The sequence below is a fragment of the Scyliorhinus torazame genome, chromosome 5 (genome assembly GCF_047496885.1).
Source record: "Scyliorhinus torazame isolate Kashiwa2021f chromosome 5, sScyTor2.1, whole genome shotgun sequence".
NCBI classification, from domain to species: domain Eukaryota; kingdom Metazoa; phylum Chordata; class Chondrichthyes; order Carcharhiniformes; family Scyliorhinidae; genus Scyliorhinus; species Scyliorhinus torazame.
This window is the reverse complement of record NC_092711.1, coordinates 253677480-253700968: the sequence shown is the minus strand read 5'-3', so window position 1 is coordinate 253700968 and position 23489 is coordinate 253677480. Positions and strand designations below refer to the sequence as shown.

The window sequence follows — 23489 nt, the reverse complement described above, 5'->3', positions numbered from 1 at the left end:
CATCCGACTCGCCTTCTCCCCATACTCATACGTCGCCCCCGGCGCTTTCCTCCACTGTGACTCTGCTTTCCCTGTGGTCAACAGGTCGAACTCCATCTCCTGTCCACCCTTAAGATCACCCCCACCAACCTCTCCCTCTCCCTGCTCTCTCTCTTCTCCCTGTGGGCCCTGATGGAGATTAACTCTCCTCTGACCACCGCCTTCAGCGCCTCCCAGACTACCCCCATCTGCCCTCCCCTTTGTCATTGGCCTCCAAATATCTTTCAATGCACCCCCGCACCCGCCCGCACACCTCCTCATCCGCCAATAATCCCACATCCAGACGCCACAGCGGGCGCTGGTCCCTCTCCTCTCCTAACTCCAGCTCCACTCAGTGCGGATCATGGTCTGAGAGGGCTATGGCCGAATACCCTGTTCCCTCCACTTTCGGGCCCCCCCCATCTGGTCCATAAACCTCCTAAGCACCTTGGCCGCAGCCGGCCTCTTACCCATCCTGGACCTAGAGCGATCCAGTGCTGGGTCCAGCACCGTGTTGAAATCCCCCCCCCCCCCATTATCAAGCTTCCTACCTCCAGGTCCGGAATCCGACCCAGCATACGTTTCATAAATCCGGCATCATCCCAGTTCGAGGCATATACGTTTACCAGTACCACCGCACCCCCTGCAACCTACCGCTCACCATCACATATCGACCCCCATTATCCACTACAATATTCCTTGCCTCAAACGACACCCGCTTCCCCACCAGTATTGCAACCCCTCTGTTCTTTGCATCCAGCACTGAATGGAATACCTGTCCTACCCATCCCTTTCTCAGCCGAACCTGATCTGCCACGTTCAAATGTGTCTCCTGGAGCATAACCACGTCTGCCTTCAGTCCCTTTAAGTGCGCGAACAAGTGCCCTCTTGACCGGCCCGTTCAGGCCCCTCACATTCCAGGTTATCAGCCGGATTGGGGGGCTGCTGCCCCCCGCCGACTAGCCATCTCCTTTTCTAGGCCAGCCACGTGCCCACGCCTCCCGCACCCTCCAGTCCCCCGGACGGCGGACCCCCGCCCCGACCACCTCTCCTACTTCCAGCTCCCCTTTGGCCAATGCAGCAACAACCCTATGCCCCACCCCCCGCTAGATCCACATCTAGCCCTTTTGCTCCCCCCATCACACTCCTGTAAGTCTGCTGACTCCGGCCTCTCCCGCCATTCCATCGACCCCCTCCAGTGTAAGAATCCCCCCTCCCCCTCCCTGGCAGTCAGTGTGCGCTCCTCTCCAGCACCGCCCATTCCCCCCGGCCCCCACCACCGTCCTTCCCTAGCGCGGGAAAAAGCCCGCGCTTTCCTGAGCCGGCCCCGCCCCCTCTGGCACAGCTCCTTTTGCGGCCTTACCTCAATTCCCCATCACTGGGCCTCCACTCCCCCTCTTCCTTCGTGGGGATCTGCCCCCCCAACACCGACGCCCACACTCTCCCACAGTCTCCCGATCAAATCCCTTCACCCATCCCCATCCAGCACCCAAACCAGAGGAACATTCCCTAAACGTAATAAACACCATATACACAGCAAACATCCCACAACAAACCCTCAATTTGTGTCCAACTTTTCAGTCTGTATAAAGCTCCAGGCCTCATCAGGCGTTTCGAAATAGTGGTGCCGATCCTGGAACGTGACCCACAATCGCGCTGGCTGCAGCATACCGAACTTCACCCCCTTTCGATGGAGCACCGCCTTAGCCCGATTGAAACCAGCTCTCTTCTTAGCCACCTCTGCACCCCAGTTCTGATAGATTCGGCCCTCCGTGTTCTCCCACCTGCTGCTCCGCTCTTTCTTGGCCCATCTCAGGACACACTCTCTGTCCATAAAGCGGTGAAACCTCACCACTACAGCCCTTGGCAGCTCGTTGGCCTTGGGTCTCCTTGCTAGGACCCGGTGAGCCCCATCTAGCTCCAGAGGCCTCGGGAAGGCTCCCGCGCTCATCAGCGAATTGAGCATCGTGCTCACATATGCCCCAGCATCGGGCCCCTCCACACCTTCGGGGAGACCCAGAATCCGAAGATTCTTCCTCCTCGACCTACTCTCCAGGTCCTCAAATCTTTCCGCCCACCTCTTGTGCAGCGCCTCGTGCGCCTCCACCTTCACCGCGAGGCCCAAGATCTCGTCCTCGTTCTCCGAGGCTTTTTTGCCGCACCTCCCTGATCGCCGCCCCCTGGGCCTTCTGGGTCTCCACTAGCTTCTCAATCGCCACCTTCATTGGCGCCAGCATTTCGGTTTCCAGCTCCTCAAAGCAGCGTCTAAGAAACCCCTGCTGCTCCTGCGACCATTGCGCCCATGCTGCTTGGTCTCCACCCGCCGCCATCTTGTTTTTTCTCCCTCTCACTTTTCGCTGCTCCAAGATCACTTTTTTCACTGTTCCACTCCTGGTCCAATCCATATAATGTCGGGGGGGACCTTGCTGTCACCTTCCCACACAGGAAGCCGTCGAACAATTTCCGTTGGGGCCCCTCTAGAGAGCCCAAAGGTCCGTTCCCGGCGGGAGCTGCCGAACGTGCGACCTATCTAGGCATAGCCGCAACCGGCAGTCCGCATGGACTATTTTCTAAACAGTGACAAAATTCATAATGCTGAAGTGCAAAGGGACTTGGGAGTCCTAGTCCAGGTTTCTCTAAAGGTAAACTTGCAGGTTGAGTCCGTAATTAAGAAAGCAAATGCAATGTTGTCATTTATCTCAAGAGGCTTGGAATATAAAAGCAGGGATGTACTTCTGAAGCTTTATAAAGCATTAGTTAGGCCCCATTTAGAATACTGTGAGCAATTTTGGGCCCCACGCCTCAGGAAGGACATACTGGCACTGGAGCCGGTCCAGCAGAGATTCACACGGATGATCCCAGGAATGGTAGGCCTAACATACGATGAACGTCTGAGGATCCTGGGATTATATTCATTGGAGTTTAGGAGGTTATGGGGAGATCTAATAGAAACTTACAAGATAATGAATGGCTTAGATAGGGTGGATGTAGGGGAGTTGTTTCCATTGCTTCACAGCTCCAGGGTCCCAGGTTCAATTCCGGCTTGGGTCACTGTCTGTGCGGAGTCTGCACATCCTCCCCGTGTGTGCTCCGGTTTCCTCCCACAGTCCAAAGATGTGCAGGTTAGGTGGTTTGGCCATGATAAATTGCCCTTAGTGTCCAAAATTGTCCTTAGTGTTGGGTGGGGTTACTGGGTTATGGGGATAGGGTGGAGGTGTTGACCTTGGGTTGGGTGCTCTGTCCAAGAGCCGGTGCAGACTCGATGTGCCGAATGGCCTCCTTCTGCACTGTAAATTCTATGATGGTCTATGATGATTAGCAGGGGAGACTAGGACCCGGGGGCACAACCTTAGAATAAAAGGGAGTCACTTTAGAACAGAGATGAGGAGAAATTTCTTCAGCCAGAGAGTGGTGGGTCTGTGGAATTCATTGCCACAGAGGGCGGTAGAGGCCGGGACGTTGAGTGTCTTTAAGACAGAAGTTGATAAATTCTTGATTTCTCGAGGAATTAAGGACTATGGAGAGGGAGCGGGTAAATGGAGTTGAAATCAACCATGATTGAATGGTGGAGTGGACTCGATGGGCCGAATGCCCTTACCTCCGCTCCTATGTCTTATGGTCTACACTGGGTGAAGTTTTATCAGTTTACAACCAAACTATTAGATGGAGCATCAGGTCATTCTGGCCCTGAATTTCCTCAAGAATTTTCAACTGATCTTACAGCATAACTCTGGTAGGAGCCCAGCAGAATTTTCTGAAAAATGTCAGGATGCAGGTTCCACTGAGTGCATGTCATTCAAAAACGTACTGGATTATCTGGTAAAAGATAAGAATGCTTTGGCTTCTCTTTATGGGACAAATTCAATCAAGGTTCTTCTACCATTTCAGCTACTTTTGCAAGAGAGGTTATGTGTGTTTATGTGCACATGCATTTGTTTATAAGTGAGGTAGGCAATAAAATGCATGTTTCCAAAGACCCTCAAATACCTTTGTGTCTTACTCATTCTGTCATGACCTCGCTGTGTCACAATCTCTTATTTCTTCCCCAAACTAACAGTTTCCTTTACTGATCTCTAGCTTAATTTTTAAATATATATATTTTTATTACAAACATATATAAAACCATTACAAACATATATAAAACCATTACAACACATAAACAACCCGGGAAACAAGCTTCCCAACAATCAACTATACAGTTTGTACAAATTCCCCCCATCCTTGCGCATGAGGAGGCTATTTTTACCCTACGCAGTGTCTCACTCCATGCTCCCCAATTGATATCCCCTCCCAACTCCCCTTCCCATTTTTCCTTCATCTTCACCTCCTGCTCGACTCCCTGCTCTCCCAGCCACCTGTAAAAAAAAAAAATCTCCAATTCTACCCTCCCTTTCTACATCCGGAAGCAGCAGTCGCTCCAGCAGGGTGTATCTCGGCAACCTAGGGAGCCCCTTCCAAACCTTTCGGCTTCTCCCCATACTCATACTGAACCCTCTTCCCCTACGCAGCTGCCCTATCGCCCTCCCATTGTCAGCCTATCGAATTGCCCCAGTAACTTCTTCCTCCTCGCCAATCCCTCCGTGGTGGGCACCCTTGAGTACTCCATATCCACCTCCACTATCTCGCTCATTACACGGTTATATTCCTCCCTCTCCCTATCCGCGTGAGCCTTGAACGAGATAATCTCCCCCCGGACCACCGCTTTTAGCGCTTCCCAAAAAATGGCCACCGACACCTCTCAATTCTGATTCAACTCCACATAATCCTTAATCAATCCCCCCCCACACCTTGGGCAGGATTCTCCGACCCCCCCCCCCCCCCCCGGTCGGGTCGGAGAATCGCCGGGGGGGCGGCGTGAATCCCGCCCCCGCCGGCTGCCGAATTCTCCGGCACCGAAAATTCGGCAGGGGTGGGAATCGCGCCGGTCGGTGGACCCCCCCCCCCCCCCCCCCGCCCCGGCGATTCTCCAGCCTGCGATGGGCCGAAGTCCCGCTGCTGTCATGCCAGTCCCGCCGGCGTGAATCATACCACCTACCATACCCGTGGGACTAGCGGCGCGGGCGGGCTCCGGGTTCCTGGGGGGTCGCGGGGCGATTTGGCCCCGGGGGGTGCCCCCACGGTGGCCTGGCCCGCGATCGGGGCCCACCGATCCGCAGGCGGGCCTGTGCCGTGGGGGCACTGTTTTCCTTCCGCCTCTGCCATAGCCTCCGCGATGGCCGATGCGGAAGTGAGCCCCTCCTGCGCATGCATGGGGATGACATCAGCAGCCGCTGACGCTCCCGCGCATGCGCGGACTTCCGCTGACCAGCGATGTCCCTTCGGCCCTGACTGGCATGGTGCCAAAGGCCTTTCCCGTCGGCCAGCGGCGCGCCAACCACTCCCGCGGGCCTAGCCCCTCAAGGTGAGGGCTTGGCCCCTAACGGTGCGGAGAAATCCGCACCTTTGGGGCGGCCCGACGCCGGAGTGGTTCACGCCACTCCCTCCCGCCGGGACCCCCCGCCCCGCCGGGTAGGGGAGAATCCCGGCCCTTGTCACAAAAGCCTCCATCCGCCAACAACCCCGAATGAAACCCCCACCCCGGCTTCTGCTCTCGTCCCAGTCAAAGCGGAATCTCCAACCAGTGGGGCGCATGGTCCGAAATCATTATCCCCGAGTACTCTGCCCCTTCCACCTCAACCAAAACCTCCCGGCTCACCACAAAATAGTCAATCCTGGAATACACATTCAGACATATGAGAAAAAGGAATACTCCCTTCCCCCCGGGTTCTTAAAACGCCATGGATCCACCATACCCATTCTTTCCATAAATCCAGCCAGCTCCTTTGCTATTAGTACCCTACCCATCAGTCTGGGGCTAGACCTAACTTCAGCTCTAGGACACAGTTAAAATCGCCTCCTATAATCAACTGGTGCATGACCAAGTCCGGGATTGCTGCCAGCAACCCCCGCATAAAACCCACATCATCCCAACCCACCGGCGTCCCTTCCAATAGCCCACTCACAATCATGTATCTCCCACCGGGTCCCTCATTTCCTTCGCGCCCCCCCCCCCCCCCGAGTGGAAAACCTGCCCGACCCACCCCTTACTTAGCCTAATCTGGTCCTTCACGCGGAGGTGTGTCTCCTGCAGAAAGACCACCTACGCTTTCAAGCTCCTGAGGTGCACAAACATTTGTGATATTTACCTGGCCACCATGGTGGCACAGTGGTTAGCACTGTTGCTTCACTGCTCCAGGGTCCCAGGTTCGATTCCCAGCTTGGGTCACTGTCTGTGTGGAGTCTGCACTTTCTCCCCATGTCTGCATGGGTTTCCTCCGGGTGCTCCCATTTCCTCCCACAAGTCCCGAAAGACCTGCTGATGGTAATTTGGACATTCTGAATTCTCCCTCTGTGTACCCAAACAGGCGCCAGAATGTGGAAACTAGGGACTTTTCACAGTAACTTCATTGCAGTGTTAATGTAAGCATACTTGTGATAATAAAGATTATTATTAAAAAAATGTCCACGCACATTCCACGTTACCAGACTCACCGGAGGTTTGCTCCTCCATTCTCCTCTCCCGTCCGTTATCCTCCCCACTTAACACCAGCCACAGTAATTCCACCCTGTACCTAGACCATCTCCGATAGCCCCCTTCTCTGTCCTTGACCGTGTACCCAAAGACTCATTCCACCTTCAAACGTCACCCATAACTTCGCCGGGTACAGCACCCCAAACCTGATCTGCCACCGTTACAGCACCGCCTTGGCCTTGTTGAACCCTGCACACCATTTTGCCAACACAGCTGAAATATCCTGATATATTCGGACCTTGTTCCCCTCCCATTTGCAGGTGCGTTTCTCCCAGGCCCAACGCAAGATCCTCTTTCTCCACAAGTTTGTGGAGTCTCACAATCATCTCCCGTGGCGGCACCCCAGCTCTAGGCTTCTGCCTCAGAGACCTGTGTGCTCTGTCCACTTCAGCGGCCTTATCCAGCACCCTCTCTGCCACCAGCCCCGCCAGCATCTTTGACATGTATCATGTGGAACTCACAACTTCCACTCCTTCAGGCAGGCCCACTATCCGCAAGTTCTGCCTTCTTGAACTGTTCTCCTGCTCCTCTACCTTTGCTCTCAACATCTTGCAAAGGACTTCTAAGAGTCCCAACTCCACCTCCAATGCCACCACTTGATCGCTGTGATCTGAGATCATCCCTTCTATCTCTCAGATCGGCGACCCCTGCATATCCAAATATTTCTTCACCACCTCCATCGAGCTCTTGAGGGGTGCCACAGCCCCTTCGATGGCCTTCGAGCGATCCTCCCATATCTCCTTCCTCTGCTGGCGGAACTCATCCTTGATGAAAGCCATCAACTGCTCCATCTGGGGCTTTCCGATTTGCACAAGCCCTTCCCCCTCCGCCATCCTCCCACTAGCTCCTGCGCTACATCTTTCCTCCAACTCCTTGGCCAGGTCTCTCACCGTCTTCTGCTGGGTTTGGTTACCAGCGGACATACAACTCCCAGGGAAATTACTCCTCCACCTTCAACTACACCTTTTTGTCGAAATTACACCCAATATCAGGTAAAAATAGCTCTTTCCTTTGCCTTCGAGCCGGAGCTGCCCTGTGTGCGATCACTCACACCATAGCCACCACCAGATGTCTGATCTCTGTCTTCATGTCTCAACTTCACTAATCTCTCTCTTCCCCCTCTTAATTTCCCTCTCCATATCTCTTGATCTCTCTCTGTTCCTACTCTTTCTCTGTCTCGCTAATATGTCTCTCTTACTCCTTTCCCTATTCCTAATCTTTCTCTGCTATGTATCCTCTTCCATGCCTTTGTTACCTATGACTTGACTACTGCAATGCTCTCCTGGTTGCCTTCCCATCTCCCACTCTCTAAACGTTGGGGTAATCCAAAACTCTGCTGCCCGTTTCTCAACTTGCACCACATCCCATTTATTCATAATCCGGTTTCCTCCAATAGCCCAAAGATGTGCAGGTTATGTGGGCCATGATAAAAAATTGCCCTTTAGTGTCCAGGGATGTGCAGGTTAGATGGGGTTACACTGATAGAGTGGGGAAGAGGACCTGTCAGAGAGTCTGTGCAGATGTGATGGGCCAAATTACCCCCTTCTGAACTGTAGGACCTCTATAGTAACCTGTCCCCATACCTCCTTACGTAGCTCAGTGCCAAATTTTGTTTGCTCTGTGAAATATCGTTGGACATTTCACAATGTTAAAGGTACTGTGTAAATGCAAGTTGTTGATGTTGGCCCCTAGAAAAAAAATCTTTCTCTGGCTAGGCAGTATTTATTTTGATATCTGTCCTTGAAAAGATTAGGAAACTTCAGCTTTTGCTCATATATTGTAACTCCTTGCACAGAATACCCATCCGCAATTTATTATTGCCCAACTAAAAGAAACATACAGTTAACTTATTCGAGCTGGTTTTTGGGAGGTGAATTAAATTGGCACAGTTCCACTCTGCGAGTATTTATTTTACTGTACCTAAGTGCTTCTTCAGTAGATTTTCAATATGGTGGTCAGTTTTGAAAAGAGTGGAACTGCAATAGATCATATTGAAATGTTATTTGGTGTCCAGCTTTTAAAAAAAAAAGTTATTATAATAATAATCTTTATTGTCACAAGTAGGCTTACATTAACACTACAATGAAGTTACTGTGAAAAGCCCCTAGTCGCCACATTCTGGCATCTGTTCGGGTACACAGAGGGAGAATTCAAAATGTCCAATTCACCTAACACCATGTTTTTCGTGACTTGTTGGAGGAAACCAAAGAACCCAGAGGAAACCCACGCAGACACGGGGAGAACTTGCAGACTCTGCACAGATAGTGACCCAAGCCGGGAATCGAACCTGGGACCCTGCTGCTTTGAAGCCATAGTGCTACCCACTATGCTACCGTGCTGCCCATAAATCCATGGCGTAAAAATGTATTTGAATTTCCTTATTATTGAAACTTCAATTATACTGCCACTGTTGGCAGATTTGACCAATTCCAATGTGCATTCATCCAAAAGTGACATGGTGAGCTGGAAATGTGATCATGGGGGGTGGGTTGTCACATGATGCGAGCACGGATGTGGCTACGTTTTGGTGAATTCTGGCTGTCCTCATCTTGTAATCCTTTATTTTATCCCGGTGCACATTTCATACTTGTCTTTTCTTGGGATGTATGCCTTGCGCTGAGTCATGGAGTTTTTACAGCACAGAAAGAGGCCATTTGGCCCATCGTGACGAAACCAGCCATTCAGCACCTATCCATTCTCATCCCATTTTCCAGCACTTGGCCCGTAGCCTTGATGCTATGACATTTCAAATGCTCATCTAAATCCCCTTAAATGTTGTGAGGGTTCCTGCCTCTACCACCCTTCCAGATTCTGTTACGACCCTCTTGGGGGCCACGGACTATGCTCCATTTGTTTCCCCGTAACTTCTTATCTGAACTCCCCCAGTAAAGAGGGGCAGGGTTTCCGCTTAACAAGGGGGAACCTCACTGTATAAAAACCCCGACCTGGGTGCAAGTCGGGGTGGGTGATCCTTGAGGACGAGCAGTTGTTGGTTCTGTTAATTGTGCAGACTTAAATAAACTTGAGTTCATTTTAGCCTACCATGCGTTCCTGCATCTCTTTCGTTGGATTCTATACTGCCAATGAGGATGGGATGGAACTGCCACAGGCATCGCGTACTATACCGCCGACCCACTTTGTCCATGCCGAGGGAGGCCTCTACTCCAGCCATACATCAGGAAACTTGAACAATTTGACATGATTAGCAATGACTGGATTCAGTACATTTAGAGTGTACGATATCAGCGAGGAGGTCAGCCCACCGACTGCAGTTAATAATATCACGGTTGGCCGCTAATCCTCAACTATGGCATTGGAGAGAAAAAAATATCGTACTGTCTCAACATACTGGTATGTATAGTTGAGGATGAGCGGCAAACCATGATATTACTGACCACAGTTGGCGGGCCGACCTACTCGCTGATAAAGAGTCTCCCTCACCCAGAACAAGTTTTTTTCCACATTAGTGGCTTTGGGCGAGGCGCATCTGAACCTGAAACCCCCGATTATGGTCCGAAAGTTTCGTTTCTACACGGCCTCGCAGGTCCAGGGAGAGTCCAATGGCGAGTTTTTGGTGCACTTGTGAACACTTGCCGCCACTTGCAAGTTTGGGCCCACACGACCGAATTCCTGCAGGACCGTTTCGTTTGTGGGTTCTGCGACACCCAACGAAGGTTGCTGACGGAAACACACTTGACCCTCCAGCGGGTGATAGATATCGCCGTTTCCTGGGAGAGCGCAGAGCTTGGGTCCGAGAACTTCAGCTCATGGCAGTCCTGACCTCGGCCATCGAATCGACCGCCGGCAGGCCGTGACTGGACTGAAGGACGCGAGCCTCCTCAGGGCAGGGCCCTCTGCAGGAATAGAGGATGTCGCCATTACACACACAGGATCGACCGGGACAGCACCCCCGAACCAGAATTCCACGATGATGGCCGCAGGCCAGATATTGGGACCGGTACTCTGTGGTAGAGGCCCCAGTTTTTCAGGCCGCGACCACCTGCACCACTTGAAGTTGGACTGGCAGCGTGTCTGCCGGATGTACCCCCACAGGAGGGCTGACAAAGTTCCCAGAGGTTTTTGTCAACGGTCCCGGCACCAAAGGTGCAGTGGCTAAAATCAGCGTGGACACACATACGCAACCCCACTATTTCCGCGCCTGGCCGGTACCATACTCACTACGCCGCTAGGTTAATGCAGAGTTGGATCGCCTGGAGCACCTGGGCATCATTCGCCCTGTCCACTTTGCGGACTGGGCTGCGCCAGAAGTCCCGGTGTTGAAACCCGACGGATCCATGCATTTGTGTGGAGACTATAAAATAAATGCATGGATGAGAAAGGAATTGAAAGATGCGGAGTGTAAACGTTGGCATAGACCAGCTTCAGCCAGATGACCTGTTTCTATGCTGTAAATTTGATGTAATCTTCAGAAGAAGTTTACTGCTAATTTTAGTTTGATTTTTTACAATTAACTAAAGCTTGAATCACATTAATTGACTTCAATTTCCAACATCTATACCAAAGCCTATGTTCTGTAAGTTCCACAAATAATTTTACGTTTAGTCTCACGTCTTTGTCTTGAACTTTAGTCTCAATTCTAATATTGGTCATCAAGGAAATTCAGGTCTAATTTTAATTGGCAAAATAAATTTTAAATCAGACTGTTTGCTTTCTCATTTTAGTCACCAGCTCAAACTGGTATGCAAAATGGAAAAGATGCGAGGTTGGATTTAACATGCATTTCTGAGGCTGAACAATAGCAGTTTTACTCTGCACCTATCTCTGTTGCACATGGAAATGACACTTGGGTGATGGAATGGGAAATGTTCCATCCCCCAGCTCTAACATTGCTTAACTTTGATTAGTAAAAAAAGAGCTTGAAATGTGAAAATGTTTTGATTTCATTACGTTTTGCGTCTGTTTCCTTCTTCCCCAGATCTTTCTCTAAGAAAAGGGAAAAATAGTTTTAAGGACTTCATCCCAGTGGTGTTGAAAACCAGGACTCGTAGTCAGTCAGGTGAGTAAACTTTCCTTCAAATCGGAAATTATGGAAGATCAGACGAAATACCCTTAATCCATATTATAGAGAAATTTTTCATAGAAATAAGTGGACACCACAATGGGTATGAGATTGGCAGCTTAATTCTCCTAATAAATTCCAACATGGGACATTATGTGCTATTTTAGCCAAGTATGTAACTTTTTTAGATTATCTGAATGGCTATATCTTTCAACACATGATAATCACATTAGGTACTATTAAATCTATTTTGGGTTTTATATTTGGGATAAATATTACAAACTATTACATGTTTAGTGAGGACAGAGAAAATGGGAAATGACGAGAAGCAGCAATTTTGATATAAATATAATTATAGCAGTAGAAACAGATTTCATTATGTGTGATTAGGCAGTAGAATCATTGTACATTATGGATGCAAGACCAGGTAGGCGTTGCTTACTGACCTGGTTGTGATGAATAAAGGCAGGGGGGCGGGGGGAGGGGGGGATTCTAAATATGGTAATCAAGAAAGTATATTGCAAAAACAGTATGAATCTTGCTCAAAAGAGAGATATTTTGCCGAAGCTTTTTATCTTGCTCTCAACAAGACAATACATAAGAATGCCAAATTTCAAACGATCACAACAACTTATATTTGAGGGAAAAAGGTTGGTTGGCAAGTCAAAGCAACAGGGAACTATAGGCTCCCCAAGCTTCCAGGAAATTTTTTAAAAAGGGCAAAGCTTGAACATATCCTTTTATTTGCAGAGAATGGGTCCCTGTCCATGAAAGTATGGTGCTTCTAGCAAGCGTAAATGTGCAATATTATGAGTTTGATTGATCAGTTGTTAGTGTAGATGCAAGCACACTCAGGATTGTTCAGCAACTGCTACTCAATCGCATCTAACAGTAGACATTTTGGGCTGGATTCTCCGTCAGCGGGATACTCCGTTTCGCCGGCAACGCTCTCACACCCACAAATTTCCCGACGGTGTGGGAATGCCCACAGTGGGAAACCCCATTGGCCGGCTGCTGGGAAGGAGGATCCTGCTGCTGCAATGCACCAGAAAAGGATGGGGTGGGACGGAGATTCCTGCCCTTTGTTTTGGGTTTTCAAGTGTAGCCTTGTTGAGTATGATCTGTACTCTGAATATTACGAACAACAAAAGGAACATGTTGGTTGATTCAATCAGCCAATCATTGGGATATATGGCCTATAACCTGGCATTGCACCAGCACTGAAGTTCATAAACGCATCAATCAATTGTGCGGCGGACAGACATCTTTTTGGACTGATGACAGCATCCTGTTAGTGGAAATACCACTCATGTAGCCTCAGCTTGGGAACAGTGTGATCACATTGCTTAACCTGTTGTTGACATTTTTTTTAGGAACTTTGCCTTTCCAGGGTAATTTTAGGTAGGCCAGGCACTTTCCAGGTCCAAAAGTGGCAGCTTTTGACCCATTTGCAAGTTTGCACAATGCACAGCAATCAATGATCTGACCAGAATAACAAGCATTGTCCTGCAGGGTAGATTTAATGTGCTCTATTTCTATACAAAGGTTGCAAGATGAACAAATGGGTTGGGCACTCTACAAGATTATAGCTCCAAACTTACAGCATGTGAAGCTATCTGAAATATCTTGACCGCTGAAGGTAGACATGTGGTAGATAGTAATGGAGAATCCAGGAGCAGATTTCTCAACTGCCATGTCAAGGAAAGGGAGCACATTAGACTGATCCATCTCAAAAGTGATTTTGAACACGAGATGGAGCATATTAGAAAAATACACAGGGAAGGGATTATTCCATCAAAAATGCTTTGCTCATGAAAGCCAGCAAAAATATGAGCGAGCACTGGACATAGAGGGATCCCTAGGATACACCATCTATTTAGTGCCATTAAATTAAACTCGACTGCATAACTTACTAATTTCATAAACTCAATTAATATAGATTGCATACCTGATCTCCATACTGCAGATATGTGCTTCAAATGTGCTCGTTTGACATTGCAAGCTTATTTATGAAAGTGTCACTCCAGGAGGCCATCGACATTTGTGCTGCATCACTATATCACGCCACTATAGATGTGCCATCATTTTCTAAACCTGTATTCTTTGAAATAGCAACTCTTTGCAGGAAATTAGTAGGAATTAATCCCATATAGATATCTTTGTTGAAGGGCAGATAGATTTGAACTTTTGGAATGCTGTCAGTCAGCTCTCACCCATCTTGGTGGAAAGCAGCAACTGACCAGTGAAGAGATGTAGAGAAGAGTCGTATGAAAAGTGGGCACTAAGTTATAAAATAATATTGGGGTGCCTGACTGGCTTTTCAACATTACTTGATGAGCGGTCACGGTGCACACCATGATTGGCAATGTATTGTAGTGTCATTAGAGCCCTACATGCATAATGGGAGGGCGATTTGAATTTGTATACATCATCCACTACAAAACCAAGAATGTTAAAATGGAGATTTGTACGGGAAATGGAGATATTCCTTTCCGAGAAACTGGAGAAAGTTTATTTAATTTATTGCCTTTCTTCATTGTAACTGAGTTCATTTAAAAACAAACTAATCAACAACAGCTTGCTTATATATATCTGACATTCAAAGGCACTTCATTGATGTGTTATCAAACAGCATTTAACCCCAAGCTACATGAGATATTAGGAGAGGTGACTTGTAGCTTAGTCAAATTGGTAGATTTTAAGGACCCATTTAAAAAAGAGAGAGGTAAAATTAAAATTGAGGCAATGAATTTTGAGGGCATCAACCTCTAATTATTATTTGTGCTGTCAGTTTTAAAAATGTAAACATCCTAATTGCTAACAGACGTCATTTTCCAACTGCTGCCTGTCCGTTTCTCAACTGAAAAACAAGCAGCGGAATGTTGAATATTGGAAGGGTGCACCTTGGGATGCGTAAATCTCCTGTAAATGGGTGCACAGAATGGCCCCCTGAAATCAGTGGTAGGCTGCTTAGATTTGCAAATCCCAGTCTTGCACAATTTGTACGTCCCTATTTGCATGCTCTACCTCTTTGTACCAGGTGAAAAAGTTTAACCAGCAGCTTTTATAGGCATCGCTGGTTTGGTATGTTTTTGTGGGCCACAGATTTCAAAACCCTACATCACTGCCAGTCACAGAGTAAAGCCCTCCCTACACACAACCCCACCGACAGCATCCACCCAACATTTTGGCACTTTTTCCATCTCGAATTGCTCATGGAGTTGCCAGACTCCCATTCTTGTGGTTGTCATGATATTCAAACACACACATCATGATAGACAGACCAACAGACCAATTAGCACACATAACATGACAGCCAATCACAGACAAGGGCAGACACAGTATAAGACAAGAAACACGACACCTGGTGGACAGTCGATCTGGAGACAGGACAAGGACAGGACCTGATTAAAAAGACACTCACACCGTCACCACGTGCTGAGTACCAAGACAGATCTGTAAATAACAAGTTGGAATAAAACTGCGTTCTACCAATCGCAACCGTGTTGGTTCATCTGTACCTCAAGAGCACCCAACACCACATGATACCAGTGAGTGGATCGATACCTGCCGCCGCCATACATCAGCGTACAGAGACAACCAGCAATACCCAGGCAAGATGTACGAGCTTCCGGTTCCGCAGCCGCTCCAGTGCCACGGCGATCTCCGCGAAAACTGGCAGCTATTCCGGCAAACATTTGAACTCTTCCTGGTGGCAGCTGAACTTAAAGACCTGGCCGATGATGAAAAAATAGAGTTTCTCATCATCGCCGGTGCAAGAGCAGAAGAAATTTTTTTTTAATTCAAGTTCTCCAAGGGGCAAAACAGGTACGACTTCCAGGCAGTCCTGGACAAATACGCCAAATACTGTGAGGAAAACACACTCCAATCGGCAAGGAAAGGTAAGAGAAGCGCCAGTTCCCACCTCGAGGCCGAAATCCCGGACCAGAGAGCGATTTGGGTCGAGGTCGGCGGCCATCTTGCTAAAGGGACTACACTAGCGCAGTTGCGCGAGAAGTGCGCAGAACCGGAAGGTCCGTTTGCGCATGCGCGAGACGCCGTGCATGCGCAATCAGGAAAACGGCCATCGGTAAGGGAACAGCGATCTGCGCATGCACAATCGCTTCCTACGTGCTACGTCACGCGCGCCATGACGTCAGAGGCCCCAGACCGCACCAATTTAAAGGGGAAACGTCCCAAATCCAATTTAAAGGGGAAACGTCCCAAATCAAAGAAAAAATCTTCAAAAGCTGTAAAACAACCTTCCTTCACCTGGAATGACAGCACAATGCCTCAAATTGAACCAGGAAATGAATTTAACCTCCGAAGAACCCTGCAACAAGCAGTTACCTACGCACAAACCGATGATTCCGACCTCGAATACTTCGATACCGATCTTTGCATTTTTTCCGGACCTCGCGAGCCCAATGACAGCTCCATGGTCCTAGACGGCAACGACCCAGACGAACCTTTCAGGTTGCACATTGGCGACCCCCGCATTGAATCCGACGCAGATGCGGATTCACTTTTCGGATCTGAGGATCTTCAACCCAGCAGATACGATGTCCCAACTCATCAGTGCAGGATGATGCTGCAGCCTGAAATTAAGAGACAGAAAGCGGTACAAGCCCACAGAGAGCAGCCTGCTGCCACACGGAGCGTGGTCCACGCCCCGCTCAGGGTTCCCTACCCTACAAGGGAAGCAACGCAAGACTCCAATGCGCAGTCCTTGCAGGAACAAGACCATGAGGGTCCAGCAACCTCCTCTGACCAACTAGCGGCAGATGATGCAAGTCTGCCATGCTCACGTAAACAGCAAGAAGGCTATAACAGTCCACCACGCTCCAGTGCACAGCAGGACGACCGTGACGGTCTATCATGCTACAATGAAGGGCACAGCGCTGATGACTGTTCAAGCCCAAATGAAGACAAGCCAAAGGAATCGCCTCTTCCAAGCCCGAAGAAAAAAGGATTATGCGCTGACCTTCAGGATCATTATAGCCGAAGAGATATTAATAATGCTGCACAGTCACAGAAGGATGCTGAGGATTTGCTAAAGAAATTACTTGTATGTCTAACTTGCAAGGAGCAGACTGAAAATTGCCATTGCTTTAGTACGGATCGAAAAAATGGACAAGACATTGATCCTCATTTAATGGAAATAACACAACCTGAATCATATCTGCAGCAGGGACAACTGTCTCCCTTCAACACAAAACCGCAAAGTCCCAGCTTCAGAGACCAGCAGTTAGTCAGTAATGACTCTTCAAACCCTGATGGGAATATTAATTGCATTGAACCTATGCACACTCCACTGATAAATGAGCAGAACATTGGAGCAAGAATCCTGAGGACACCGACATCGAGTAGCCAGATAAAGCACTTAAAACCCGCAGCAGTTTCAAGTGAACCAATTGTGCTTTCCAGTGATGGTGAAGATGCAGATAAGGTCGACCCGATTATCCATTGTACCACATTAACTCCAGAGATTAAGCATTTATGTCTGGGGAGTAGAATGTGGGCAATTGAGAACAGTAAAAGAGAGACTGTGACTATGCCAGTCCCAGCAAAATCAGACCCAGAGACTATGAAGGCATGTACATTAGAAAAGGATACATATGAAGTAACTGAGAAGACAATTGAAACGGACTGTTCTTTGGAAACTAGTACAATGACGAAAGAAACATTGGATCCAACATTTGATGCCCTACATACGGGAGAAATTGAGGGAAATGAACAAGGTTCTGTAATGTCTGGGGGAAGATTTAAAATTCCAAAGAAGAAAAGCCCAAATGAAGGACAACAGCAAGACAATGACAGTCCACCCACATGGTTTGCACCACCAGATTAAAAACTCTGACAATTTACCCAACCCTAGTGAACAGCAAGCAGCTACTGAGGATCTACCCACGGTATGTGAAACGAGTGACAACAGCATCCCAGTTCCCATGCAAAAGGTGCAAAGTGACAGACCTCAGCTAGTGCGTACAGAGGCACTCGATGATCACGGTGAGACCACTGGTGACTACGGTGACACCACACTACTTCCACCCTCAATTGCTCGAACCTCTCCACTAGTCAATGCATTCCTGCATGTTCCGACTCCAGAAGTGCAGCTTCAAGAAATCTCAGCTGACTCCAGTGAACCTGCTAAGACTCCGGACGGGGAGCATCAACAAAAAACAGACCAGACTCCAGATGGGGAGCAACCAAACGCCGACTCTGATTCACGTAAGCCAGACTTTACTCCAGACAGGCAGTGTCGCAACCTCAGTGATGGCACGCTCAGGGTGACAGCAGATGCCACAACGACAGGAGATGGATCACGTGACAATCACACTGGGTCAGCAATAACAAGCAGCAGCTACAGTCCAAGAGGAATACACCAATTTTCACCACCGCTATGTCCACACATTTGTTCCACACCGACAGTGCGGCCAATGACAGCTCATGCTGGACAAACCCAGTATTCAAGCCTGCAGCAGCTAGCAGTCTATGCAGCATATTCTCAAACAGGCCAGCACTACGGATTGACCACTAATAGAATCAAGACCGAAGGAGGACTACCGCCAGAGCAATCTGCACTACAGACTGGATGCCTTAGTTACTGCCCAGGATTTGCTGCACCACAGCCTGGCCAGACAGCATATTCCTATCAGATGCAAGGTTCTAGTTTCTCACCATCACCAGACATTGATGCGAGCAGCAATTCTGTCTCCAAAGCGACATGCTTCAACGCTTCTCAGCAGAATCACCCTTCCAGCACAGCATGTGGCCAGAACCAGTATGCACAGTCTCATCCGACTTCAACATATGGCACATCCATGACCTTGAATGATATTGTTGATGGTACCTCTTCAATGTCAACGACCCATCAGCTACAAGATGCCATCCGACAGCACCACCACAAACATAAAAAGAAAAAGACTCCACCTCGTTCCTGGTACGCATGACGAATGGATCGGTGCGTAGGCGCAATCGGCGAGCCCTTCGCCTACTTCCACGCTCGCAACGGAACCACACACAGACACCGTGTCCTCCAATGGTTCCTGATAGTGACTTTGTGGAGCTGCCATATACCATGCCACTTCTGTCGCCACCCGTGGCCAGGCTCGCACCTCAGCCGGTGGTTCTCGACCCACCCTTGAGGCGGTCAACCCGAATTCGTCGCCCACCTACTAGACTGGACTTATGAGACTGTTCACACGTCAAAGTTTAGCAACTACTGTATTGTAACATGTTACTGTTTTATCGTTCCAGATCTCGTTTGACCGGACCACACTTCAAGTTTTTCTTCTTTTGTTATGGTACAACCCCGTTAGCATGCCACACCTGACATCGCCCCATGTATATAGTTACGCCACATGTACATGCTATAAATATCACGCACACACACCTTTAGCTGCACTCAGGACACATTCATATTTATAACCACATAGGCACATAATCTTGTAAAAAAAAGGGGGGATGTCATGATATTCAAACACACACATCATGATAGACAGACCAATTAGCACACATAACACGACAGCCAATCACAGACAAGGGCAGACACAGTATAAGACAAGAAACACGACACCTGGTGGACAGTCGATCTGGAGACAGGACAAGGACAGGACCTGATTAAAAAGACACTCACACCGTCACCACGTGCTGAGTACCAAGACAGATCTGTAAATAACAAGTTGGAATAAAACTGCGTTCTACCAATCGCAACCGTGTTGGTTCATCTGTACCTCAAGAGCACCCAACACCACATGATACCAGTGAGTGGATCGATACCTGCCGCCATACATCAGCGTACAGAGACAACCAGCAATACCCAGGCAAGATGTACGAGCTTCCGGTTCCGCAGCCGCTCCAGTGCCACGTCGATCTCCGCGAAAACTGGCAGCTATTCCGGCAAACATTTGAACTCTTCCTGGTGGCAGCTGAACTTAAAGACCTGGCCGATGATGAAAAAATAGAGTTTCTCATCATCGCCGGTGCAAGAGCAGAAGAAATTTTTTTTTAATTCAAGTTCTCCAAGGGGCAAAACAGGTACGACTTCCAGGCAGTCCTGGACAAATACGCCAAATACTGTGAGGAAAACACACTCCAATCGGCAAGGAAAGGTAAGAGAAGCGCCAGTTCCCACCTCGAGGCCGAAATCCCGGACCAGAGAGCGATTTGGGTCGAGGTCGGCGGCCATCTTGCTAAAGGGACTACACTAGCGCAGTTGCGTGAGAAGTGCGCAGAACCGGAAGGTGCCATGCACTAATGACCTCGCCTTTCTTTCGCTCCTATCTGGGATGCAGACAAGGGAGTCCACCAGCCAGCTCAACTCCAGCCCCAACAGCAATATAGAAGAGGAATTCACAGACCCCGACATTGAAGACCCATCATAGCACTTACCCACACCCTTCACCAACGCAGAGACACACCTAGACGGGACCTGGTTCTAGAGTATCCTTGGGGTCACAATCGGTGAGCACATCACACTGTCAGATCTGCAGCAGTCGGAGGCAGGGATGTACCAGGATAACGGCACTCAGAGGATTGCTGGAGGCAGGAATTTGCTGAGTCCCAGTCGATTCGGTCATACCTCAAGTTGTTGTCGCCACATTCCGGCACCTGTTCAGAGAGGCCGGTATGGGTATTGAACCCTCGCTGCTGGCCTTGATTCTGCATTACAAGCCAGCTGTTTAGCCCACTGTGCTATTTATCCAGCCCCTCTTTGACGAAGAGAAATCCAGACTCAAAATGTTAGATCTATTCTCTCTCCACAGATGCTGTCAGACCTGCTGAGATTTTTCAGCATTTTCTGTTTTTATGTCTGTGGTTTCAGTGTCACATTAGCCTACTTTTATCCCTTTCTACTTGGTTGATTATATTGAATTTCACACCCCATTGACTTTTACGAGCCTTTTGATTAACAGCTGAAGGCTATCTCAAAGGAGGGATTAGCTTTGTTTTATAGCACTTCAAGTCCCATTAGCTCTGAAGTACTTCTTCTTTTCAACAGGTGCACTGCCTAAGGGCTTTTTTTCCACTGAGTTTTTTCTACTCTGAAGCGCTTCCTAGAAAGAGCAGATGTGCAGTCTGAGAGCATTTTTTTTCGACTGGATCTTTTTCAACCTCTCATACCTGAACAGCATGCCTGCACTGGAGGAACCTTTCTACCAAGGAAGCAGCTGGTACCACTCAGACATTAAAGTGCAAGGGTTCCTCAGAGAGCACCTACTCACAGCCACTGTTGAATTCTCTGGAAATGATAACCATTCCGGGGGGCTCGGAGGCCTTTGTCGCTCCTGGGTGGTCAGCGGCTTTGAGATCAAATGGTGCCCTGGACTTTCTGTCTTCTTTGGGTCCCATGGCACAAATCACCCGGCTCCAAAAAAATTTTTGAAGTATGGTGGATTGAGATCTGGATTGCTCCAAGCCACCCAACGGGAATCGCACCTCATTTCTCGCCAGAGACCACGCTTCAACATATTTTGGGAGAATTCCTCCCAAAGGCAAGATGCTCATTCCAGGGCTTCGTCCATATGCTTCCTGCAAGGTTCCCAGCACATTGGTGGTGTTCTTTCACAGTGACTGAACATGTCAGTCATGCCTGTGTTTCATAGCGAATAAGGATGCCTCCTCATGGAGTACATGGCTAGCATCACTCATTCCAGTCATTGTCAGTGTGCGATCTCTGCATCGTTGAGGTGCAGCTGGCCCCCATCCGATTCTGCCTCAGCCTCTGGTGACACTGAACCTCAAAGATACAGATTACGAAGGAAGCCGCAGGATCAGGAACGGTAAAACAATTGCCATGATATGACCTAGTCATTGAGAACAAGCCATCTGCCATTATCCAGACAGGAGTCAGACATTCACAGAAGTTCTGAGGATCTATGCACTGTACCCACTAAAAGTCATCATCATTCTCATGGAATGTAGAGCCTATGGGCTACTACTGCATCCCCATGATAGGAGCCTTATAACAGAGAGTGTGCTCTGCCATCAGTCAGGTGGGAGTACAATGCTCACAGAAGCCATGTGAAGACAATGGAATGTCCTCATCGATCTCCATGAATTTAGCAGCAATGAGTGCACCCCAAGCTCGTCTGACATCCTCTCCCTCAACAACCTCCTCAGCTTTATCCTCTTCGGCGTCCCCCACATCAGAGAAAACTTGCCGAGCCTCATCCCCTTTGCGTCCCCTACATCACAGAAAACATGGCGATCATCATCAAAGAATACATGACACTCCTCCATTTCTTTCTCAGGCAGTTCTTCCCTCTGTTACAGTACCAGCAAATGACCATGATATGTGGCACCCTCTTCAGGTTGTATTGCAGGACTCCACCAGACCATTCCAGGCATCGGAACCTCATCTTCAGTATCCCTAAGGGCTGCACCACCAATGGCTGATGATGCCTGTGAGGAGGTCACACAGTGCAGCTGATACGAGTTACACTGGGGCTCATGCTGTAACTCGTATCAGCTGCACTGTGTGACCTCCTCACAGGCATCATCAGCCACCTCCCTCATGGGTAGCCCTCGTCCCCGAGCAGCCGCCCTATTGGGCCCTGACACACGTCAGGGATCTGAAAGTGTCTCATAATATAGGATTCATGCACTTGTCTGGGAATCGAGCGAGTGAAAGCTCTTTCGGTTTACATTGTTCACAGCCTGATGCCCCAGAGATTTGAATGCCACATGAGTGCAGTCAATGGCACCCTGCACCTGTGGAAAACCGAGATGTGTGCAAAGCCCATCCCTTTTGCATCCTGGCTTGCCTGATTCTGGTCAAAATGGACAAAGTTGTGTGCCTCGCAAAGATTGCATCCGACAACTCACTTGGCTGTGGAGAGACCTAGAAGAAGCCACTGGCGTACAAATTGAGCGCCGTGGTAACTTTCAATGACACCAACAGTGGGTGCCCTCCCACGTCCCTGTGGCACAATATCCTGAATAAGGTGGCAGATGTGACCAACCAGTTCCCTGCACATGCATTGTCTTTGACCACATTGGTTGTCTAACTCTGTTTAGTGAGGTGCCTCCAAACACTGGCTCTCTGGGGTTCATTCTCTGCGTGTGGAGCCGGTCCTGCCATCCCTTCCCCTTCACGGTTCTGCTCCTGCCTCCTTCCTTGACGTCTCCTTCTCTCCTGCTTATGAGAGTGAAGAATGATGGAGAGATCATCATGTTTCATGCTTTCTCCTCACTGCAATATCAAAGAGGGAAACTTGATAGCTATCATTTCTCTCCTTAGAACCCCTCTTTGTCCATTCGTCGTCAGAAGCTGCCTCTCAAAGCCCACTGATTCATGACCTGGCCACAAAATTGATTTGCAGTCCCTCATTTACACGCTGGTTAGTCAAAACATTGTGTGTTTTCAGGAAACAGATAAATCACCTGGGGCGAAGGGGATCAAAGGATATGGGGGGGAATGCGGGATCAGGCTGTTCATTTGGATGATCAGCCATGGTAATGAATGACAGAGTAGGCTCGAAGGGAGAATGGCCTCTTGCTCCTATTGTCTATGTTTCTATGTTAAAACCCCACACCACCCTTGCTCCACACCACTTGACTGAGTGGCCACGTTTTGGCAACTCTACTGCAGCACGGGCTCTCGTCTCAAGCATAGGCATTATCCCAATCTTCACTCCAAGACCTTCCACTCAACCTGTTCAAAGGGGTCACTTGTCAATACGCACCACAGCATGCAGCCAAGGATTAGGAGTGCTCTCCTCGGCTACCATGCCATTGCTAACTCTCTAATGGAATATAGTTGCTTGCCCAGTTGGGAGATGGTGCAGGCACATTATGGTAGTCATAAATTTTTGTAGTCAGTGTGCCAAGGGTTAACTGCTGAGCAGCAATCAGTAGTACTAGAAAGAGAAGTGG

At 48.9% G+C, this 23489-nt stretch overlaps 1 protein-coding gene across 8 annotated transcripts in view; it reads left to right on the top strand.

Moving 5' to 3' along the window:
* The window catches only part of LOC140421052 (BCL-6 corepressor-like protein 1), a 516176-nt gene that overhangs the window by 413151 nt on the left and 79536 nt on the right, over window positions 1-23489 (top strand). For all 8 annotated transcript variants that reach the window (XM_072505370.1, XM_072505367.1, XM_072505366.1 and 5 more), the window contains one exon: window positions 11526-11606. In XM_072505370.1, the coding sequence (XP_072361471.1) occupies window positions 11526-11606 (81 nt within the window). The remainder of the gene's footprint in view (window positions 1-11525; window positions 11607-23489) is intronic.